This window comes from Pediculus humanus, genomic scaffold, assembly GCF_000006295.1.
Source record: "Pediculus humanus corporis 1103172107490 genomic scaffold, whole genome shotgun sequence".
NCBI classification, from domain to species: domain Eukaryota; kingdom Metazoa; phylum Arthropoda; class Insecta; order Psocodea; family Pediculidae; genus Pediculus; species Pediculus humanus.
Window position 1 is genome coordinate 18,711 of NW_002987106.1, and position 22,325 is coordinate 41,035.

The 22,325-nt window shown below is 30.9% G+C and overlaps 5 protein-coding genes across 5 annotated transcripts; 2 read left to right on the forward strand and 3 right to left on the reverse strand.

Annotated features, from left to right (window-relative positions):
• Positions 1 to 6,002: 6,002 nt before the first annotated feature.
• Phum_PHUM149510 (uncharacterized protein) lies at positions 6,003 to 8,147 on the reverse strand (the record flags this gene model as incomplete). Its single annotated transcript, XM_002424699.1, has 8 exons — positions 6,003 to 6,280; positions 6,368 to 6,568; positions 6,650 to 6,771; positions 6,856 to 7,192; positions 7,291 to 7,393; positions 7,472 to 7,685; positions 7,792 to 7,975; positions 8,063 to 8,147. The coding sequence occupies 8 exons, from the start codon at positions 8,145 to 8,147 to the stop codon at positions 6,003 to 6,005; spliced, it is 1,524 nt and encodes a 507-aa protein (XP_002424744.1).
• A 236-nt stretch (positions 8,148 to 8,383) lies between these two features.
• On the forward strand, positions 8,384 to 9,200 carry Phum_PHUM149520 (uncharacterized protein; the record flags this gene model as incomplete). Its single annotated transcript, XM_002424700.1, has 3 exons — positions 8,384 to 8,402; positions 8,577 to 9,027; positions 9,176 to 9,200. The coding sequence occupies 3 exons, from the start codon at positions 8,384 to 8,386 to the stop codon at positions 9,198 to 9,200; spliced, it is 495 nt and encodes a 164-aa protein (XP_002424745.1).
• Positions 9,201 to 10,490: 1,290 nt separating this feature from the next.
• On the reverse strand, positions 10,491 to 10,783 carry Phum_PHUM149530 (NADH-Ubiquinone oxidoreductase MNLL subunit; the record flags this gene model as incomplete). Its single annotated transcript, XM_002424701.1, has 2 exons — positions 10,491 to 10,500; positions 10,611 to 10,783. 2 exons carry the CDS (start codon positions 10,781 to 10,783, stop codon positions 10,491 to 10,493), a joined length of 183 nt encoding a protein of 60 aa, XP_002424746.1.
• A 647-nt stretch (positions 10,784 to 11,430) lies between these two features.
• On the forward strand, positions 11,431 to 12,334 carry Phum_PHUM149540 (ribosomal protein S7, putative; the record flags this gene model as incomplete). The annotated part of the gene is made up of 2 exons (XM_002424702.1): positions 11,431 to 11,502; positions 11,720 to 12,334. 2 exons carry the CDS (start codon positions 11,431 to 11,433, stop codon positions 12,332 to 12,334), a joined length of 687 nt encoding a protein of 228 aa, XP_002424747.1.
• Positions 12,335 to 14,232: 1,898 nt separating this feature from the next.
• Phum_PHUM149550 (uncharacterized protein) lies at positions 14,233 to 18,222 on the reverse strand (the record flags this gene model as incomplete). Its single annotated transcript, XM_002424703.1, has 9 exons — positions 14,233 to 14,398; positions 14,479 to 14,679; positions 14,778 to 14,905; positions 15,172 to 15,229; positions 16,474 to 16,548; positions 17,364 to 17,411; positions 17,695 to 17,708; positions 17,776 to 17,856; positions 18,214 to 18,222. The coding sequence occupies 9 exons, from the start codon at positions 18,220 to 18,222 to the stop codon at positions 14,233 to 14,235; spliced, it is 780 nt and encodes a 259-aa protein (XP_002424748.1).
• Between the last annotated feature and the right edge of the window lie 4,103 nt (positions 18,223 to 22,325).

Below are 22,325 nucleotides of genomic sequence, written 5' to 3' on the forward strand. Positions count from 1 at the left end.
TAATAAAAGAAGAAAATTTTTTCGTTTTTATTTGTACCGTCCCACGCATGCATTCACGCACGTACTCACGCACGCACACGCACGCACATACCTTATCATGTTATCATCATTTATTTCATTAACGGTAGGAAATTAATTTTGCTTTTTTTTTTTAAAGAAGAAGAAGAAGAAAATTTTGATAATTTTTGTTTTTCATTCAATTCGTTAATTTATCTTTTAAATTCCACACATTTTTCTTCTTCTTCTTTTCATCTTCTTTAAATTCATTCCAAAGCAAAAAAAAAAAAAAAAAAGAAAAATCCATGATAGGAAAACGTTAAAAAACTTAAACGTAAATTTTGTTTTTTTTTTTTTTTTAAATCGAAACCCAAAATGAAAATTAAAAATTTTATTAATTTACTCGAAATAACGATTCGTTCATTTTTTTTTAGAATTTAAATTGAAATTGAAATTGAAATTTAATTATTTTCAATTTGAATTTTTTTTTTTTTTTGCTTTGCTTTGTTTTATTTTTTTCGTCGTAACTTTTTTTCTATTTAAATATCGGTTTATAAAATATCGTAAAAAAATTTTTTGAAAATAATTGAAACGGTGGGAGGGGGTGGGGTGGAAAAAGAAAATGGGGGAGGGTAGAGGGAGAGAGAAAAATGAATGTTCGAATAACAAATCGAAACGATTATAAAAAAATTCTTATTGGGTTTCACCTTTCCCCAAACTCTTCCGATCGCATTAACCTCCTTTCACTCGAGTGTGACGTAATTTTTTTATTAATTTTAAGCTCCGCCCCCTTTCTCCTTCACATCCACCACGTGACCTAAACTCCAATCTCACCTTCTTTCTCTTATTCTCACCTTTCACTCCTTTCACACTGACTCTCGCGTATTATTTTTAATAATTATTCCAATAAGAAAACCGTTAAATTTTATTATAGGAAAATAGGAAAATTAAATTAATGCTAATATAAAAGTTGAAGGAAAAAAAGAAAGAGAGAGAAAAACTTTTAAAGATGACGTCGATAGAATAATAATAAAAATAATCATCATCATCATTATCATCATCGTCATCATCGTTATTATTATTAATATCATAAAAAATTTTTTTTTTTTTTTCTTTTTCGTTCGCATTTAATTTTTCGAAATTACGTCACCAAAATTTAATAACTTTAATACCTTATCAAAATCATTATTATCTCTCTCCGTAATAAAATTTAATAGTCAGATTTTATCCCCATTTTTTTTCCTCTCTTTTCCTCCTCCCATGGGAACATTTAAAAAAAAATAAAAAAAAAGGGGAGGAAAATTTTTTTTTTTTTTCAAATCATCATTCGAAAAAAAATTTTAAATTTAAATTTTTTAATAATAATAATAATAATAGTGAAATGATTACGAAAAAAAAAAAAAATTTTCCTCTTCTTTATTTTGAGTAACGGTTGGAAGGGGGGGAAGGGGAGAATAGCAGAGAGTAAAAGGGTAATGGGGAGATAGATTAAAAAAAAAAAGGGAGAGAAAAAATAAAACGGGAAAATGAGATGAAGAGGAGAATGAAAGGGGGAAATAAGGGGAATTAAAAAAAAAATTAAAAACTTGTACTTTTTTTTTTTTTTTACAATTTTTATTTTTTTAATTTTTTTCTCATAGCCAAAAACAATAATTTTAAAAGAAGGAGTAAAAGTTGACGAACCACGGGCTGCTCAGAAAACAAGAAGAAACCCGTCGACGCATGTGGGGTACCGGCCGATCTGCCTTCTCGATGTGATGAGTAAGTTTTTAGAGTGCGTGCTGGCGTCACGGATCATCTCGCATTTGGGGGTGAACGGGGGGAATCCGAACGGGTGTTAGGATTGGGGTGGGGAGGACACTTTGGCACTGGGGAGGTTACTTCGGTATTGGGGAGGTCGTTTCGGTTTTGGGGAGGTCGCTCTGACACTGGGGAGAACACTTCGGTATTGGGGAGGTTACTTCGGTATTGGGGAGGTCGCTCTGACACTGGGGAGAACACTTCGGTATTGGGGAAGTCGCTTCGGTATTGGGGAGGTTACTTCGGTATTGGGGAGGTCGTTTCGGTTTTGGGGAGGTCGCTCTGACACTGGGGAGAACACTTCGGTATTGGGGAGGTCGCTTCGGTATTGGGGAGGTTACTTCGGTATTGGGGAGGTCGCTCTGACACTGGGGAGAACACATTCGGGTGTCACCTTCGGGCAACGGACCTAGTATCCTAACGTTGGCACGCATCGGCAAAGAGAAGACGATGTCCCCCCGTGGAAGACAAGGAGGAAGATGAAGAGGCAGGAATAGAGGTAACTGGGGCCGAAGAGGACGAGTGCCGGGGCCGGGGCCGGGGCCGGGGCCGAAGAGGACGAGTGCCGGGGCCGGGGCCGAAGAGGACGAGTGCCGGGGCCGGGGCCGAAGAGGACGAGTGCCGGGGCCGGGGCCGAAGAGGACGAGTGCCGGGGCCGGGGCCGAAGAGGACGAGTGCCGGGGCCGGGGCCGAAGAGGACGAGTGCCGGGGCCGGGGCCGAAGAGGAAGAGGACGAGTGCCGGGGCCGGGGCCGAAGAGGAAGAGGACGAGTGCCGGGGCCGGGGCCGAAGAGGAAGAGGACGAGTGCCGGGGCCGGGTGCCGGAGAGTTCTGATCTTCTTCCCTCCGAGTAGTTGGATCTCACGAGTGTACCCTCCCACGTTCAATTCGGGCTTCCGTTTATTCTCCCATGCCTGCAAAAAAAAAAAAGAATTATTATTTAATAAATTTTCTTATAATAAACAATTTGCGTTTTTTTTTCTTTACCTCCCCCCCTTATTCTCTCTCTCTCTCTCTGTCTCCCCCCCTTATTCTCTCTCTCTCTCTCTCTCTCTCTCTCTGTCTCCCCCCCTTATTCTCTCTCTCTCCCCCCCTTATTCTCTCTCTCTCTCTGTCTCCCCCCCTTATTCTCTCTCTCTCTGTCTCCCCCCCCTTATTCTCTCTCTCTCTGTCTCCCCCCCTTATTCTCTCTCTCTCTCTCTGTCTCTGTCTCCCCCCCCCTTATTCTCTCTCTCTCTCTGTCTCTGTCTCCCCCCCCCTTATTGTCTCTCTCTCTCTCTCTGTCTCTGTCTCCCCCCTTACTCTAAAAAAAGAAAGAGCGAATGAAAAAATACTAAATAAGAAAGAAATAGAGACAGAGACAGATAAATAAATAGGTAAAGAAGAATGAGAATTAAGACTCCCACCCCACCCCCCTTCGTTCCCGGTCGTGATGACAGTGAGATGAGCTTAAACCTCCCATAAAATTTGAACCCTCCCCACACTTTTTTTTCTTCCCCCCAACGAAAAAACTTTTAAAAAAATTCAATTCCGCTCAGTAAGCTAACGAATAAATCATTTAAACATTTGACCAAAAAAAAAAAAAAAAAATTTTTTTTTAAACAGATTTACCAACACTTGAAAAATAATATTTTCCACCCCTCCCCCTCTCAACCCCCTTTTTCTCTTTTTCTCTTTATCGTGAGATTTCCCACAGGAATTTTAACCTTTCCAATCAAAATTAAATCTTTTTTTTAAAGCCTATACGAAAAAAAAAAAAAAAAAAAAATTCATATTCCGCCGCCATTTTCCCTCCCCTCTACCCTCCTTACTCCCCTCGCCTCCCCCAAACCCTTTCTTTTTTTATTTTTTTCATTAAATATTTTTCCTTCGTTCGTATTTCTTTCTTTCTTTCATTTTTTTCTTTTTCCCCTTTAGGCTTTTCTTTTTTCTTCTTCTTTTAAAATTTCCACTAAGAATAATAAATGTATATAATATTTTCAAAATTATTAAAAAGAGAAAAAGAAAAAAAAAACCCGAAAACATGAGCGGAAATGAAATTTTAAACACGACGTATCCCCCCCTCCTATCGTCGGCCGAAAAAACCGGAAACGGGTCCCATACGCCAAGTTAAAAACATTTAAAAAAATAATAAAGTCAAAAAGAATCATAGAGAAGTAAATAATTTCCGTTTTGGTTTGCGTGCCTGCGTGTGCGTGTGGGGGGGGAACGTGCCTGACCACTGAAACCCTTACGCGCTTACAATCAATGATGCCCCGAAAGAAAAATTTTAAAAAAACCAAATTTTTTTAAATGAAAAAATGAGAGAGAAAGAGAAAGAGAGAGAAAGCAAGAGGGGGAGAGGGAGAGAGAGAGAGAGAGAGAGAGAGAGAGAGAGAAAAGAATTCGAGTACTTTTTAATTCCCGAGGGATACAAGAAATCCTCGAATGAACCCATAAAAAAAAAAAACCCCTTGACAAGTTCAAAGGACTATTATCGCGTGCAAAAGCCATAATGATGATAATAATAATAATATAAATAAAAATGTCAATAACAAATTGGAAAATAAAAAAGAAATTAAAAACAAAAATATTCTACCAACTTTTGAAATCTTAAAACTTTTTTTTTTTTTTTGAAATCGCCCTTACGTATCTTTTCCCCTCCCTCCCTCCTACCGTCCCTTTCTTTCCTACATTCATCCTCCTCCCTCCCTTCCCCCTTTCTCTCTCTCCCCCTATCTCAAATTCTAGTGTGCTTTTAAATAACTCGAGTCAAGTACGAAAAAAAAAAAACGAAAAGAAAAAAAAATGGCCACGATCGGAAACGGAAATAGAAATAAATATATGACATCAATAAAACATTTTCCGAAATTTCCCAAAAAAAAAAAAAAAAAAATTTTGAAAATGGCGCCGTCGGTAACAGAAATTCCATTTTCGAGGTCAAAGTTCGTAATTATCTCGTTAAAAAAAAAAAAAAAATTTCGATTCGACATCGAAACTATCATTATTATTATTATTATGATAAAAGAGTAAAAACGGTTGAAAATTTTCCTCCCGGGGGAATTTTAATCCCGGCTAATTATAAAAATTTAAATATTCAAACATAATTAATTAATTAATTAACATAAACGACGACGACGACTCTCGTAATAATAATAATAATAATAATAATAATAATAATAATAATAGTAATAAATTTTAACGCGTTCGTTTAACGTCCGGTCATCAATTATTTATTTACATTTTTTTTCCCCGTTTCGAGAGAGGTAGAGAGAGAGAGAGAGAGAGAGAGAGAGAATGCAAAACAGCAGAAGAAAAACCCACGGCAAAAAATAACAATAATAAAAAACGTATAAACGAGAGAGAGAGAGAGAGAGGGGGGGGGAAATTTCATGCCATCACATTCACCATCACATTATCGCGTGCGTGCGTGCGTGCTCGTACGCATCGATTCATTTCTTCTCACTACGTAAGATTTAAATAAAAAAAATTCTAACTCCACGACGACGATGATGATGATGATGATGAATGGCAGGAAATGTAAGAGAAAAGCGAGATAATAGAGAGACGTTAAAATTTCATTAACGAAAAAAAGGAAAAAAAGAAAATTATACTAACTAAGATTTTTCCGCTCCAAAACTTTGTACGTATCCATTCCGACGCAAATGATATCTTCCCCTCTTCTTCCTCTTCCTCCTCTTCCTTCTTCTCTTCTTCCCGCAGGAATAAATCGAATTTCGATTTCCTTACGTTTCATTTCATTCTAAAAATAAAAATAAAAAATTTACACCCTCCCCTTCCTTTTTTTTATATTTATTTATTTATATAAACAATGTTACCAACCTCTAACGATGACTAAAATAGAATTAAATTTTTTTTTCTCTCTCTCTCTCTCTCTCGTTGTTGTTGTTTTCGTGTTAATCCTTTTCCGTTGTTGTTGTTTTTTTTTCGAGCGTTATAAAAAAAAAAAAAAGATTTAAGAGCTTATGACGTCACCGAGCTGTAAACCTAAAAAAAAACAAAAATAATAATAATGATAATAAACAATAATCAAAATAAAATGAAATAAAATTGCTTTCGATTAATCAATCAATCAATCAATCACCTTTTTCCATCGAATCCGTCGGTTTAAAAAAATAAATAAATATAATTTCAAGTTGATTTTTTTTTCTTTTTTCTTATTTTTCTTCTTTGTTTGTTGTTTGTTTGTTTGTTTGTTGTGGGTTGTTAGTAAGTGAAAAACGAAAAACAACCGTGTCGATGCCTCGGATTAAGATCGGCAATCACGGAATCCGTTTTACCCTCGTAGAGAACGAACGTTTCACCCGTTCGAGTGTTCATTTTTTCGCAGAATATATCATCGGCGAGGTCATCTTGCGATAGGGAATATATGAAACCGTCGATGAGACAAGCTTGTGAACATTCGTATTTGAAATGACCTACGACCTCTAAATCCTTGTTAGGTTTCGTCGGATCGAATTTATATATCGTATTCGTGCAATTCCCTGTAAAAATGGGAAATAAAATCATCGTTCGACTTCCGTTCATTTTTTATTTATTTATTTTATTTTTCTTTTGTTTTCGAAACTCACCCGCCAAATATATAAAATCATCATCGGCCATGGCACATGAAAATCCTCTCACGAACGGTTTTATCGGAACGGTAAACCACGTGTCCGTTTTCGGATCGTATTCGTAAACGTTACAATCGACGAGGTAAAGAGCTTCGCGAAAAACAACGCAAGGCGTCGAATATAAATTTTGCGGCATCGAAGCACACTCCGACCAAACTTCTAAAAAAAAAATCAACACTTTGATTACGTCACGATTAACGGAAACGGAAACGGAAACGAACAAACGTTAATTGTCCTTACGATCGTTTAAACATAATTTGCTGACTTGATTTTGTATTACTCTATGACGTCCGAATCCTCCCATTATGTATAAATAATTACCGAGCAAACAAACCGACATGTGTCTTATGGGTCTCGATATGCTGGAAAAAAACAAAAAAAAAAAATTTTTAATGTCGCCATGTTTGTTTTCTTTTTCAATATGACGTCATCGTGTATAAAATCACCTCGTGAAAAAAGACCATTTGTTTTTCAATGGATCGTACGTCCATATGGCATCGTTCCACATATTTTGACGATTCATTATGAGACCACCGATCAAATATATTTTAAAACCGTCTGATATCACTTTGAAACCCATCATGGTTCCGGCACTGCTTTCGACTTTCGTCAATCTCGTCAGGGGTATGAATTTTTTTTCAGTTTCGCAAAATTTAACGACGTATGGACTGCTCGTATCCGGTCCCGTGTATATGTTTCCGACTATGCAAGGCACGGAGGGTAATTTCCTAGGTTTGACTTTTAACCAATTTTGTATGAATAAATTGACTTTTTCGCAGTCTTCTGCCACGACACCGTGCAAAAAAAAAGAAAAAAACTTTAATGTAACAAAAGCCCGACGTGAAAAGCGTGAAAAGGATTCTCCAATTATAAACTCTCACCTTTGTTCTCGTCTATTTTTAACCTTTTACAATCTAAATAATTTTCTCTCGAATCATCGTCCACGTTTTTCTCTTGTATCAACTTGAGAATTGCTTTGAAAACCTTTAAACAAACAAAAAATAATAATAATTAAGGTTCGATTTGGATGATCATTCTCAACTATCATTATAATTTTACTACCATTGGACACGATTTAACGGATTCGAACAAAATCATCCTTTCTAAATCTATCAAACGTAGGGATTTCAAACGAAGGCAAAGTAAAAGTCTTGCCGTGTGCTGTCGTCGTCGTCGTCGTCTATCATCTTCGCAACAATTCATCATCCATTTATCTAAAGCTATCCAAACTCCCCATTCGCCTTTCGAACAATGTAAAGCCGGATCGCTGCAGTACCTATGGGGGGAAAAAAACATTAAAAAGGATTCGTATAACTACGAGAGAGAGAGAGAGAGAGAGAGAGAGAGAAAATCAATCGAGATTAACGTTAAAATTTACCTACCCTTCGACCTGATCAACGTGTAAATTATAAAACGAATCTAATTTTGTGACGTCATCAAAATGCCACAATGCAAATGCTCGTGCCTGACGTATTAAATTTTCCGATTCTATTCTACTCGCGATTTCTAATATTTTCAAACAATTAATCGTTTCGACAGATTGCGATATGACACTCGAACACCATTCTGGAAAAACAAGAAAAAAATGATTATAATAATAATGATAATAAATAAAATAAAGTTAAAAACAAATAAAATTTTTTTATTAATTACCTTCCATATCCGTAAATCGAAACATGTTAACGGTTTGTAACAATTCAAGCATTTCTTCAAGTTTGAAATCATTTTCGTTATTCATTTGTAAAAAACCGCCATTTTTTAAATATTTAAGAACGTATTCCCAAGATGTAACCGTCACATTCTGAAACAAATAAATGGTAAAATATTATTAATAATAATAATAATAATATCAAAAATGGTGTAAAATTTTTTTTGTATACATTATTGAGAGTGAGAGGTAAAATAATTAGGTTTCTTTAAAATCAGAAAAAGAATAAAAGGAAATAATTTTAAAAATAGACTGGAGAAAGACAAATGAAAGAACATATGATATGTTTTTGTTTTTTTCTAGTCGTCTAGAGTGATTTAAACAAAAATAAATTAATTTGTAAATAAACTGACTTGAATTCGATAAGTGTGTAATAAATAACTTTGAATTATACATACATATTGATAATATATTAATAATAAGTATAATTAAGTATAATGAGTAAAAATATAAAAAGAGATATAAATCAAGAGAATTTATCGTTAGCTGTTAAAATAGTTACGCCAACATGGGAATCGATTAAAGAAGATTTCGATTGGTATTGTACAAAAATAGAAGAAACATTTTTTCAAAATGATACGACTAAAAAAGAATTATTTACACTTCCTAAATTTGAAGAAGAATTAACTGATGATGTTGTAAATAAGAGACTTTTTAAACATTCGAGTGCTGTTTTGAATTTCATGGAATGCATTGTGCAATTCATGAACGGAAACGAAGAAACGAAACCTGTTTTATTCGTGCTTGGAAGAAATCATTACACGATTGGAGTAAATGAAAAACTTTTTTTAGAAATGAAAGATGCTATTTGTTCTGTGATTAAATATAAAATAGGTACGGAAAATGCAAAAGCTTGGGATACAATATTGCAGTACATTCTAATTAATTATGTATTCGAAGGAATGACCATGTAAGTTTAAGTAATATCAAATTAAAAAGCAATTTTGAAAATTAATTATGGTACTAATTGTTAATGTCACCAAATATTTTATTCAATTTCCTTGATAAAATTAAATTAAATTTTTTTTAATTCACAACATAATTGAAATTATTTTCAGGATTGATCCTTTTACAAATGCATAAAAAAAATACAAGAGAATAAAACCTAATAAGAAATGATTATTACATTGTTTCATTAGCGTTGTGGCATTGATGAAAGAAAAAAAAAACTGTATTTGAACAAAACGTTTAAATGTAACAAAAATCATTTTAAATAAATTTTTTTTTTTTCAATATTTTCTATTGTTTTAAACTAAATTATAATATTAATAATTAAATAAATTAAAAAAGGAAGGGGGAAAAAATGAAAAAAAAAAAAAAATTCACTTACCTTAAGTTTGATTCTGGACATTTTTTTTTCAGCAAAATCTTTAGTGAACATAATTTCAAAATATTCACTAAATTTAGAAAGTTCACTTTTTGAACATTCATATTCTTTTGATTCAATTTCAATAATGATAGCGTCAGAGTTCATTAAATAAAAAAAAAAAAAAAAAAAAAAATTAAAGAAAATTACTTAACTGCGTGCACCACTTGCTACTTTTTGACTAACTAACAGGTGATGACAATGCCTCCGAGATTTTAAACTCATTGTTTCACATTTGCGAGAAGCCGCGCGGATGAATACATGAATAACGGAGGAATATATGAATAACTACGTACACCACTTGCTACTTTTTGATTAACAGGTGATGACAATGCCTCCGAGATTTTAAAATCATTGTTTCACATTTGCGAGAAGCCACGCGGATGAATATATGAATAACGGAGGCATTTCATGCGTTTCAATAATTTTTAAAAGTAACGGTCGATTCAATATTTAAATATATTTAATCATTTTAAAAAAATCAATTTATGTACTTTTTTATGCGTAAAAATTTTTCTTTTTCAATTTAATTATTAATTTAAAATTGTAATGCGTAAAATTATTTGTAAGAATTTAATGAATTCTTTTCTAAACACGATATTTTCGCCCTCAATTTTTTTTTTAATCAGTGTAATTTTCAATTAAAAATGCTTAAATTGCATTTGTATCAAATACAAAAAGTAACATAGCAGTAAGTAAGTAATTATCTTTCTACAAAATAATAATTAATATTTCTTCCCTAAAAATTTCTTCCTTTGAATTTCTATATAATACTACACATTTACCTTATTATAAATTTTAACAAGTTTTTTTTTTTAATTATATCGTCACAAATGAATATTTGAAAAACGAATAAGCTAATAAAAATCATTTTTTTTCGTTTCAATTTAACTTTTTTTTATATTTTAATGTTTTTTTGATTCTTAAAATGGAATATCACAATGAAATTTGATTAAGTAATAAAATAAAATAAAAATTTCTAAACCATAACTTTTACTGATATTTATTTAGTACAGACTGCATTTGAAAAAAAAAAAAAAATATATAATTGAGACTGTAATAATAATAATAAATCTAATAAAAATAAATTTAAACTATTGCAGAACAATTTTTAACTCCACATTTACCAGGATGGTTCACCTCTTTCTTCGGGACTCTTACCATAGAGAGCACTTTTGTCTCTAAAAGTAAGTTCAAATGGTTTCACATAATATTTATCGACAACATATCCTGCAACAATGCCAGAAACTCCAACACTGAGACTCATACATATTGCAGATATTTGCTTAAGTGAAATCATCCTGTTAAAATTTGTGAAAAAAATTTTCTAATTTGAATAAAAAAAAAACTTGTTAACTTTTGCTATCATTAAATATAAATGTTTTTCATTATTATCGATTAAAATTTTATTTAAAAAAAAAAAAAAGAAATTTTGTTGTATTACCTTAATTCAAATTATTTTCTGTCGCAGTTGTCGCAAGTTTGTTTTCTTTATATTTCAAACTTCTTATATAGTCTGAATATATTAAATAAGTGACAATACTCGGAAATAAAACCACGGTACCGTATTTTTTAATTATTTTAAAGGCCATTAACCTAAAATTAAAAATTACAATTTTACATGCACAAAAAATATATATTAAAAATGAATATAATAATCATTATTATTATTATTGTTAACCACACAAAATTTTTCTTTTATTCACAAATAAAAACTATTCTATATTACTTCAGAGAGCTTACCAAAAACATAATAAAAATATTTTTTTTAATCTGGAATAATAACGATAGTTGAAAACGAATTAATAAATATTTTAACAACTATAATAAAATGTTAAAATTAAAATTACTTACACAAAATTAAAGATGGACAGAAGCAGAAAACATTCGAATCAGTTTAGCCAACTTAAAAATTTACGAATGCGATTTGCAATAAAAAAAAATAAAATGTCCACATTAAAATGTAAACAATTTTGTAGGAAAATATTTTTAAATCCGATAACACACGATTATATGTACGTATATTTATATTTTAACGCTTTTACTTATTAATAAATTTATGATAAAGTTATTAATTTATAATAATATTAAAAGTATTTAATAACCGTTAATGTTTTTCTTGAAATTTTTACCAAAACGTAAAATCAATGCGTTCAAAATTATTATTTTCAAATTTTATTTCATTGAAAATAAATTTTTTATTATTTACAGAAAATGTATTATCAATTTACCAAAGTTTTATTCTCAGTATCCTTCAGAATACGTAAATCCAATTTTTACTAAACCGGAAATGGATAAAAAATTAGATGAAATATCATTTGATGAAGTTAAATATTTTAAAATAAGAGCATCATTAAGCGATCAAACCTGTTCAGTTTTTTACGATGATGATAAAAGGAAATTGATAAATCGAGTTATGAAAAAAGGTGATAAAATATTAGCAAGAACACTTGTCAATAATGCTTTCACTAAAATAAAACATGTACAGTTGAGAAAATACAATAAGGAAAAGGATGAAAGCGAAAGGGAAAAAATCCCATTGAATCCTCTCGTCATTTATCACTCAGCCATAAAAAATTTAACTCCTAGTTTATATTTGACAAAAATTAAAAAAAGTGGTACATGGTATCAAATCCCTGTGGGTATAAAACCAAATGAAGCTAAATTTAGAGCAATACAATGGCTTTTACAAGCTACAATGGAAAAATCACCTGTCATAAGTTTTGAAAAAGCATTAGCAGACGAAATACTTGCAGCTCATGAAAAAAGGGGTAAAGCATTTAATAAAAAATTAGAATTGCTTAAAATGTGCGAAGCTAATCGAAGTATCGCTCATTATAAATGGACATAAATTTATTCAACATTTATCATCATCATCATTTTTTTTTTTAATTATCAGTTATGTGTATAAATTATTACAATAAATAAACAATAATAGATAATTTGATTTTGCATTAAATTTCTTTTTTAGTTTTTACAACCATCCAATCCTTTTACGATAACGATTTATCCATTAATAAGTATTTATGCACTCAAATAACATTTTTTTCCTTTAAAAAACAAAAAAAATAGTTTAACAAAGGAATTTAAATTAAATAATAATACTTTGTTGTACACTTAATATAATATTACATGATTAACGATTTCAAATTAACGAAACAAATCATTTAACTTCGTAACCACCGAAAATCGATTCGAATGATTTTTCATCGTGTATTTTACAATTGCTATAAAATAATTTATATGAATTAACATCATTTTTGATTTTAAAATGAACAACATTAAAATATTGTGTGAGTTTATTTTTAAAACCTATCAGTACAATGTCCTCTGGTTTACACTTTACATCCGTCCTTCTACCCTTTTCATTTATCATACAAAAAACAACTTCGTTGACATTATCTGGTGTTTTATTAACATAAATTAAACCGGGAAAATGTTTCAAACAGTTGGCTAAATAAGTGTACATGACAGTGTGTAAAATACCTAGAAAATAAAATAATATATATAATAATCAGTACAAAAATCATATTTAAAATTTTTCACTGTTTTTGGTAAACTGACAGAATGTAGCTATTGCCGCTGTAAAATTTACTGATTTATCCGTTAAATATGTAACAGGTATAAAAAAAACAGTGGCTCCCAATGAATAATATTTTGCTCTTATATATGCACATAATGTATTTATTTTATTAAACGAATATATTATTTTATGTTTATTAGAATCAATCAAATAATTTTTTTTTTCATCTCCTTCTTTTTTACCTATCGTCCCTAAACTTCTTATTAACGTATTATTATTAATATTATTATTTAAAAAATATTTTAAATTAATTAAATTCTTATTAACATAACGATAATTATTAATAAAATTCATTTTTTAAATTTAAATTAAATTAAATTTTTTTTTTTTTTCTTTAACGTTTAACACATAACGAACGACAGCACACTACACTTCCTTCCATTCGAATAAATGTTTGAATTGTAAAAAGTGTTGCCAACTTAAAAAATTTGTTTACTCCATGGAAAATTTTTATCTACGAATTTTATAATGATAAACAATTATTATAATTACTCTATGACAAATTACATGTTTACAATTTTAAGAATTGGAAAAGAAAATGAATTTAATCAAATATTTTTAATATTATTTATTTATATATTATTATATTTTATGAATAAATACGGTAACAATAATAATAATAATAATAATAATAATAATAATAATAATAATAAATCGTTATTAAATATCATGACGATAGATTATAAAATAACTTTAGAAAAAATAATTTTATGTAAAAAAATTAATTAAAAAAAACAAGCGCTACGTAAAACTAATCGAAATAAAGCTAAATTTAACGTTTATTAAAATAAAATAATAATAATAATAACAAATGCATTTCACGGCTTTGAATTTCACGTAATAATATATTAAATGATTAAAAATTTATAAAATTTAAAATGAACACACACACACGCAATTGATAAATGAGATTTTTAAATCTTTTGATATAAATATATAATATTATAAAAACATTTAATTAAAATTTGGTATAAATGGGTAACAGTCTTCATTAATATATATTAATATATTTTTGTAAGCGGAAGATTTCTCCATTGACTTACTTGATTGTCATAATTCTCATAGAATAATAAGTCTCTAAACAAAATTATTAGAAAAAGGCACATTTTCTTTTAACCCCCTCCCCTCCCCCACCCCATACTCCCCATTTTTCCCCTTCCCTTCATTCATAAATCCTCTCGTATTTCTTTTTGCGATTCTTTAACAATGACTGAATTTTCCGTGTCGCTTATGTAACCTTCTTCACCCGTGTAATGCGTCGGATATAACAAAAGCGGAGCCGCCGAATAAGCTAATAAATCCCTTTTCGGAAAATGCTTTTTCCATTCTTTCCTAACGACAAAAAAAAAAAAAAAACATTCGAAATCGAAAATCGAAAACGATTATCCGAAAAAAAACAAAGAAAAACTCACTCCGGATGTTTATCGAACAATATCGGTATGTATTCGTCGACGGGTATTAATTTTTTCAACGGTTTTTGCTCTAATAATTTTCTAGCTCCCTCATTGGTCAACAAATAACCCAACGTCCAATAGGAATACGCCACGTGTACCAAAGATTTCGAACCTTTTACCCAATCCTCGTGCTCGACCAATCTCTTCCTACCGATGTAACTGAAAAAAATGTGACGTCATTCGTCATAAAAAAATTTAAAATTTTCCCGCGCGAATAACGCAACGCGACGCGACGCGACTCATCTCATCTTTCTTACATTAAATCCCAGGGTAATTTCAAATCTTCGACTTCTTTTAATAGCGCCGTGATTTTCTCTCGGAAATAAGGTTCGAATTGTACGTCATCTTCCAATACCATTATCAAATCGTATTTGTTTTCCAAAACCTGAAAGTTCCAGAACAAAAAGAAAAAAACAAATTTCAATTTGGAATATCACGTCCAAAAATAAATAAATAAATAAAAATAAATAAAATCATAAAAGATTTTTCAATCCGTCACGTCAAATCAAACCATATTAAATTTCAAAAATGTTTTCTCAACACTTTAACGTATTCTATTAATATTATTATTATCATTATTATTATTATTATTATTATTATTAACTTTCATTTGATTGGTCAACCAACCGACCAATTGGATTTTATTATTACCTTTTCCCAAATGAAATAATGACTTAAAAAACATCCGATTTCTCCGTGAGTCATGGCTCTGGAAAAACAAAAACAAATTTATAAAAATTTAAAAATACATTTTCCACGGTTTTCCGACGGGGAAGAGAGGAGTAGAAGGAGAGAAGGGGAAGGGGAAAATTAACAATGTAAACTTCTCAAAGGTGGATGCGTGTTCAAGGTCAAATAAAAGTTTCCATTTCAATTTTCTTTTTTCTTCTCAGTCATTTTTTTTTTTTTTTTTTGTTGATCGTTTATCAAAGGTGGAAAAAAAAAGAAAAGTGTTTATTCGAACGTTTCAATTTTCCGACTTTTCCTTTTTCTTTTCTCTTCTCTCTCTCTCTCTCTCTCTCTCTTCCACAAGAAAAAAAAAGAAAAAAAAAAAATTTTTTTCAATTATGTTTACTCGTCCCGTTGACGGCAAGATTATTAAAACTTTCACTCATTTCCCCCCCCCTTTTCCTTCGAAAGAAATAAATAAGAATAAAAGATGAGGAGGAGGAGGGGAAAGTGACGGGGAAAAAATTTCCCTGCACTTTGTATTAATTATTATTATTCGTTTTATCTTTTATAATAAAGCTTTTACCGCTTTATCCGTATTTATTAATTGCTTATACTTTCTCTCCCTTACTCTCTCTTACTTTCTCACTTAGTCTTTTCTTCTCCCTCTCTCTCTCTCTCTCTCTCTCTCTCTCTCTCTCACTCTCTCTTTTACTCTCTCTTACTTTCTCACCTTTTCTTTCCTTCTCTCCCCCTTTTTCTCTCTCTTGCTTTCTCACTTTGTTTTTTCTTCTTTCTCTCTCTCTCTCTTACTTTCTCACTTTGTCTTTCCTTCTCTCTCTCTCTCTCCTCCTCCTCCCCCTTCCTCTTTTACTTTTACAAATCGTTTCCTTTCGACCAACGTCGATTTCTTTTCTACCGACGTGAAAGTTACAAAATCTTAAATTACAAATAGGAAAATGATTTGTGAAATTCGAACGCGTTTTTTTTTTTGTTGTTGTTCTCTCGCATCACACAAATTGAAATTTCAATTAAAAACCTTTCAACGGATAAATAAACCTTTCACGCGCACTCCCGCACCCGTAAATTGTTTCCTTTTTTATCCTTTTTCTAATAATACGCCATTTTTATTTTTTATTTTTCTCTAATTACATACACATATATTACAATGTCGAAAAATTTTTTTAAAATAAGTTTCCACCGCGGCAAGTTCCTTCCCGCCCCCCCACCCACGGAATATTAAGTTAATAATAATAATAAAAAAAGGATTCTTTTCGAACTTACCTTTTATGATAGGGATCCTTATACTCGGGCATGAATTCGATTCCCAATTCTTCCAGATATTCGTCGGTCAGAGTCCTTAAAAAAAACAAAAAAAAATTTTTTTAGAGAATATAATCAAACAGGAAACGGAAACAATAGCAGGAACAGAAATCCTTTGAGAGAAGAGAGGAAGGAGGGGAGAGGAGGAAATTTCCCGACGGTAAAATTTCATTCGTACCATCATTTTCTCCCCCCCCTTTTTTCAAACGTAAAAAAAATTTTTCAAAGTAACGACGCCATATTTGTATTTTAAATCTTAAAAAAAAAAAAAATGATGTGTGATTTCAAATATGGCGGAAAATTTTTTTTATACGTTTGATGTAAATATATATTTTGAAAAATTTTATTGAAATTTTTCTTTTTCCTTTTTCTTTTCCTTTTTTTTAATCTTTTCGATTTTCAATTTTATTTTATTTTCAAGTTTTCCCATCCCCCTCCTCCTCCCTTCCTGCGTTACGAAATCTTAGAAATATTTTTTTTTACTTTACTTTGTAAAGAGAGAAAGAAGAAAGAATTGAAAAGAATTGAAAACAACAAACAAACAAACAAACAAACAAACGAACAAACACAATCCGATATATATATATATGTTCTTTCTTTTTCGTTACGAAACAAACGTGAAAAGTCACTTGAGAAGAACTCATCAAACCGACATTAAAAAGAAAAATTTTCCGAAAATTTATTTTTTTGTTACAATCAAACAACCCAACGACAAACGACCAAAAAAAAAAAACCGTTGGAAAAATAATTTTTTTTCTAACCGTCAAAAAAAAGAAAAAAAAATTTCCTTCCTTCTCATTGGTCGAATAAAAATAATCAAATTCATTTTGATTGGTTAATAAAATTTTCACCGATAGATTTCGCCACTGTGTAAAATCTCCACATCCGATTGACCGTTCCTTATTAAATAAATAAAAATAATTTGAAACAATTTTCTTTTTTTTTTTTTTTAAACCGGATTAAGGTTCGGAAAAGCATTTTTAAAAATACCTACAAACAACCTAATCGAATTCTAATCGCGTTAAGACGAAAAAAAAAGTAATAATAATAATAATAATAATAATAATTTAATCAAAATCCGACGACGAAGTGATATATATTTATAGAGAGTTTTCGGAGAGAGAGAGAGAGAGAGAGAGAGAGAGAGAGAGAGAGAGAGAGAGAGAAAGAGAGAGAGAAAACTTAAACGCTCCCAACTAAAAAAAAAAAAAAAAAAAGAAGATGAAAAATCACGGGGAGAAAATTTGCGTTGCGCGTTTAAACCGGATGTGAAAAAACGAAAGGAAAAGATGACGAGGCTGTCAGTCTGTCTCGGGAAACCTCATCCGGTGCAACAACAAAATTCTGTTATTAAAAAAAAATAAACGACGCCGACGATAATAATAAACTAAACAACGCGATCGTGAAAACAGACAAAAAAAGTTTTCAAACTAACCGGAAATACGACGGGGTATTGTATAAACAAAAAAAAAAAAAAAAGTTTGTTATTCGAAAGCGGAAGTGGTTAAAATTAAAAAATGTTTTCTGATAAATTTGCGTAAGTTTTTTTTACAAATTTTTCTTTTTTTTTTAATTATTTTTGGCATTAACGAGATAAAACAAAAAAAACGACCAAGTTAAAAAAATTGTTTCCGATGCAAACAAACAAACAAACAAACAAACGAACAAACAAACGAAACGTTTAAAATAACGAAAACATACGGAAATCATTTTTTTTTTCATTCGATTTCGTTAACCGCCGACGCCGCCATCACACCCACCACCGCCTTCCATTCTCATTTACAATCCCTTCATTTACACCTTCTTCCAGTTTCCTTCCCCTCTCCTCTCCCCCCAAAAAACTCCAGAATTTAATGAGTACTCAATTAAAATCCTCATCATCCGACATTTTCTTCGTCATCATTTCTCTCCTTCATTTTCCATTCAATCATTCTCCCTCGAAAAAAAAATCATTCATTCATTCATTCATTCATTCATTCATTCATTCATTCATTTTTATTTCTATTTTTCCAGTAGTATATTTATTATATCTCCAACTGGAAAACGTCTAAATTTTCCCTATTTTTTTTTTCCTTCTCCAGAAATAAATAAATTAATCTTATCTCGGAAATATTTTTTCCATCGTAATAATTGATAAAAAAAAAATAAATAAATAAATAAACATATAAATATATATATTTTATGATGTTCCTGGAGAAGAAAAAAAAACTCTCCGAAACGATATATTATTATTATTATTATTATTATTATTATTATTATTATTATTATTATTAAACTTCTTTTTACGAAAGAAAGAAAGAAATAAAAAATAAAATCACATTTTTTTTTTTTCCTTTCTCCAGTTTCGAATTTTATTATTTGATATATATATATATATATATTTTTTTTCCTTTTCTCTGGAGCTGGAGAATTTTAGTTTTTTGAAATTTTCACGAATCGAATCATCATTATCATCATCATTAAAAAAAAAAAAAACATTTTACCATGTTCCGGATATTTTCCATAAGTTTTTTCCTCCACTTAATAAGAATAATAATTTCGCAAAAAAAAACGCACATAACGCCAAAAATGCCTCATTTTTCTCTCTCTCTCTTTCTCTCATTTACCGCGGGGAATCCCTTTTTTCGCGGAGTCGATTGATTCCACGTTCTCCAGTTTTTTTTTACTAAAGTAATTTATTACATTATTAACTTGTTAACTTTAAGATAATTTAATGACATATATATAAATATATATAATATTACTTTTTATTACTCTTTCCTTTTTCCCCCCCCTTTCCTTCCTTCCTTCTTTTTCCTTTTATTCGTTTGACCTCCTTCTTATTATCCCGTTTTTTCTTTTTCCGTTTCGTTTTTCTCTTTATTTCGATAGAAAATTTTTTTCTTTTCTTTTTACTCGATGCATATTTTTCGTTTGTTTGTTTTGTTACAAAAAGAAAACAATGACGTGGAATGCAATTTATTCGGAAAAAAAAAAAAAACGATTTTTGAATACGTTAACAGAGAGAGAGAGAGAGAAAGAGACAATTTTCGATGCATTCGATCCGGGTGTGGGTCCCTTTAAAACGAGAGAGTGAGAGAGAGAGAGAGAGAGAGAGGAAAGGGTTTATACTCCGCAGTATCAGTGGCAACACTGATTTTAACCTTTTCGTTTCCTTCCGTTCCGTTTTTTTTTTTTTCGAACAGTTAATTTTAAATTTAACTCCGATGTAATTTCATCTTTTCCCTCCCAACCCCTCCCTCCTCCCCTACCCCTCCTTCCATCTTTCATATCCATTTCTTCTTCTTTTACTCTTCTCTTTCTCCTCCTTTCATTATTACAATCACTTAACGCCTTTTATTTTTCTTTTTTTACTCGCGCGTGCGCTTTAGTCACGTGTAAAGGTCACGTGAAAATGGCGTCCGGTAGACATTTTTTTTTTCTTTTTTACCTTAAATTAATTTCTTTTGTGTTCGATTCAAACGACGAAGAAACAAACGACGACGAACGTAATTATTTCATTTATACTTTACCGTTTTTGTTTCTTTCAATAATCTCCCTCTCTCCCTCCCTCCCCCCCTCTTTCTCTTTCTTTTATGAAAATTAACGTGTCGCAACAATGCATCAACGTTTTCATTTTCCTTTCCCTTCATATTCCCTCTACCTATCATTATTATTATTATTATTATTAAATATCCTTCGTATTAATGCACGCACACGTGAGAAGAAAAAAAATCTTCAATTTTTATTCTTGCGGTTTACGTAATAAAATTTTCACCGATCGACGTATCGATATATCGATCGATATTGAAACGATAACGATTCGAGAGAGAGGGAGGGAGAGAGAAAAAAAAATTTAAATGTAAATTTAAATTAAAAAAATTATTTGTCTGTTGCCACTTTGATATTTCTCATCCGTTTCAAAGATGAAAATCGGACGAATGAATAATTCCAAAAAAACAAAAGATGACACGTTTTCACCACAAGCTAAACATATGCGTGAAAAATAAACATAAAATTTCAAAACCATTTCGTTTAATTATTAAACTCGTTCGATTTTCCGGTACAAAGAAATAATTCGAGAGACGATTTCAAAACAAACAAATAAAAGAAGGCGGCGACTTTAGAAGAGTCAACATTCAAATAATTACGCGCGTTTTTCAATCATCGAAACGCGGCGGATCACGTGACAAATTTCCTTCTCATAAAAAACAAAGCAAATAGAAAAGAAAATTTTTAAAAGTTTTACAGACGTAACGAAACGAAACGAACCGGATCGACTTTTGTTTTGTTTTTGCGTCCGACTTTTGACCGTTTGTTTGTTTGTTTGCTTGTTGTTGATTTGTTTCCAGACGTTTATACCGTGAATATGTTATTATTTTCATATTTCAAAATATAAAACGGTCTGGAAAGTTTTTGACGAAACAAGAGAAAACGAACGTATGAAAAACTTATCGAATTGAGTTATAACAAGCGTTTGGGAAGGGGGGAGGAGAGTTTTCCTCCGCCATTTTAAAATGGCCACACTCTGTACTTTGCTCCATTTTAACACACACACACACACACCCCGGCTATTTTCGTTATTAAATTTTTGTTAAAATTAATTTACGCCTCCTTCAACGACCTTAGTTAGTAGCAAAAAAACCTTTTTCCTTCCTTTCAACCTTTTTTTTTAACTTCCTTTTCTTCTTATTTTACTTCTTTCTCTCATTCTCTCTTTTTAAAACTCAATTTTTTTTTTTTTTTTTTTGAAATTCGTGTGTGGTTCAAAGGAAGATTTCCCTTCCCCTACCCTCTCCCGTCTTCTTCTCTCCTTTCCTCACGAAATTTCCACCGTTGAAGTGCAAGAGAGAGAGAGAGAGAAATTTTTTTTTTTATAATAAGTTACAAAGAAAACAAATTATGTTTCGTAAATAATAATAATAATAATAATAATAATAATAATAATAATAATAATAATAATAATAATAATAATAAAGTTTAAAATATTTTACCTTCGAGCAAAAGGGAACCGACGACGTTGTTGAGAAAAAAGAAAAACGGAGGAAACCTCGCGGTTATGAAAAAACGTAAAACCAAACATCCCGAAGGTTAACAAAAAAAACAGGAGGCGAAACCTTTTTTCCTTTTTTTGATTTTATCGTCGGATTATTATTATTATTATTATTATTATCGATTAATAGAAGAAACCTCTTTTTTTTTTTTTTCGTGTCAACAGAAATTATCGAATTAAATTATTTATTATGAAAACAACAAAACAATATTCGAACCAACCACGTTTTAACCGTTTTTCATTTTTCGCGAAAAGAAAACAATATAAAGATTATATAAAAAAAAAAGAAAATCGTCACGTTTTTCTAAAGACACGTTTTCGCGTTTCTAAGAAATAAATTATTAATAATAATAATAATAGTAACTTTTTTTTTCTTTTTCAAAACATTTTAAGAGGAGAAGGGGGGGGTTTTCTTCGTCTTAAATTTCCCGGATGTAATTATATATCCTTTCCGATTTCATCCTCCCCTTCCACTTCCGGTTTAAAATTTCCCGTTTCTAAATGAATAACGATGCACTTTCGTCGTTTTTTTTCTTTTTTTTTTCTTTTCCCGCCGGGAAATCGTTTCAAGTTAATCCTATTCAAACAGTCTATTGACACGTATGAAATAAATACGCGGGACAAATCGACTTTTTCTCTTTTCTTTTTTTTCAAATTACAAACAAAAAAAATAAAAATCATCATTATCACCATCGTCATCGTCATCATCATCATCATCATCGTCATCGTCATCATCATCATCATCGTCGTATCATCGTCCACGTTTTTGACAGGACAGAGA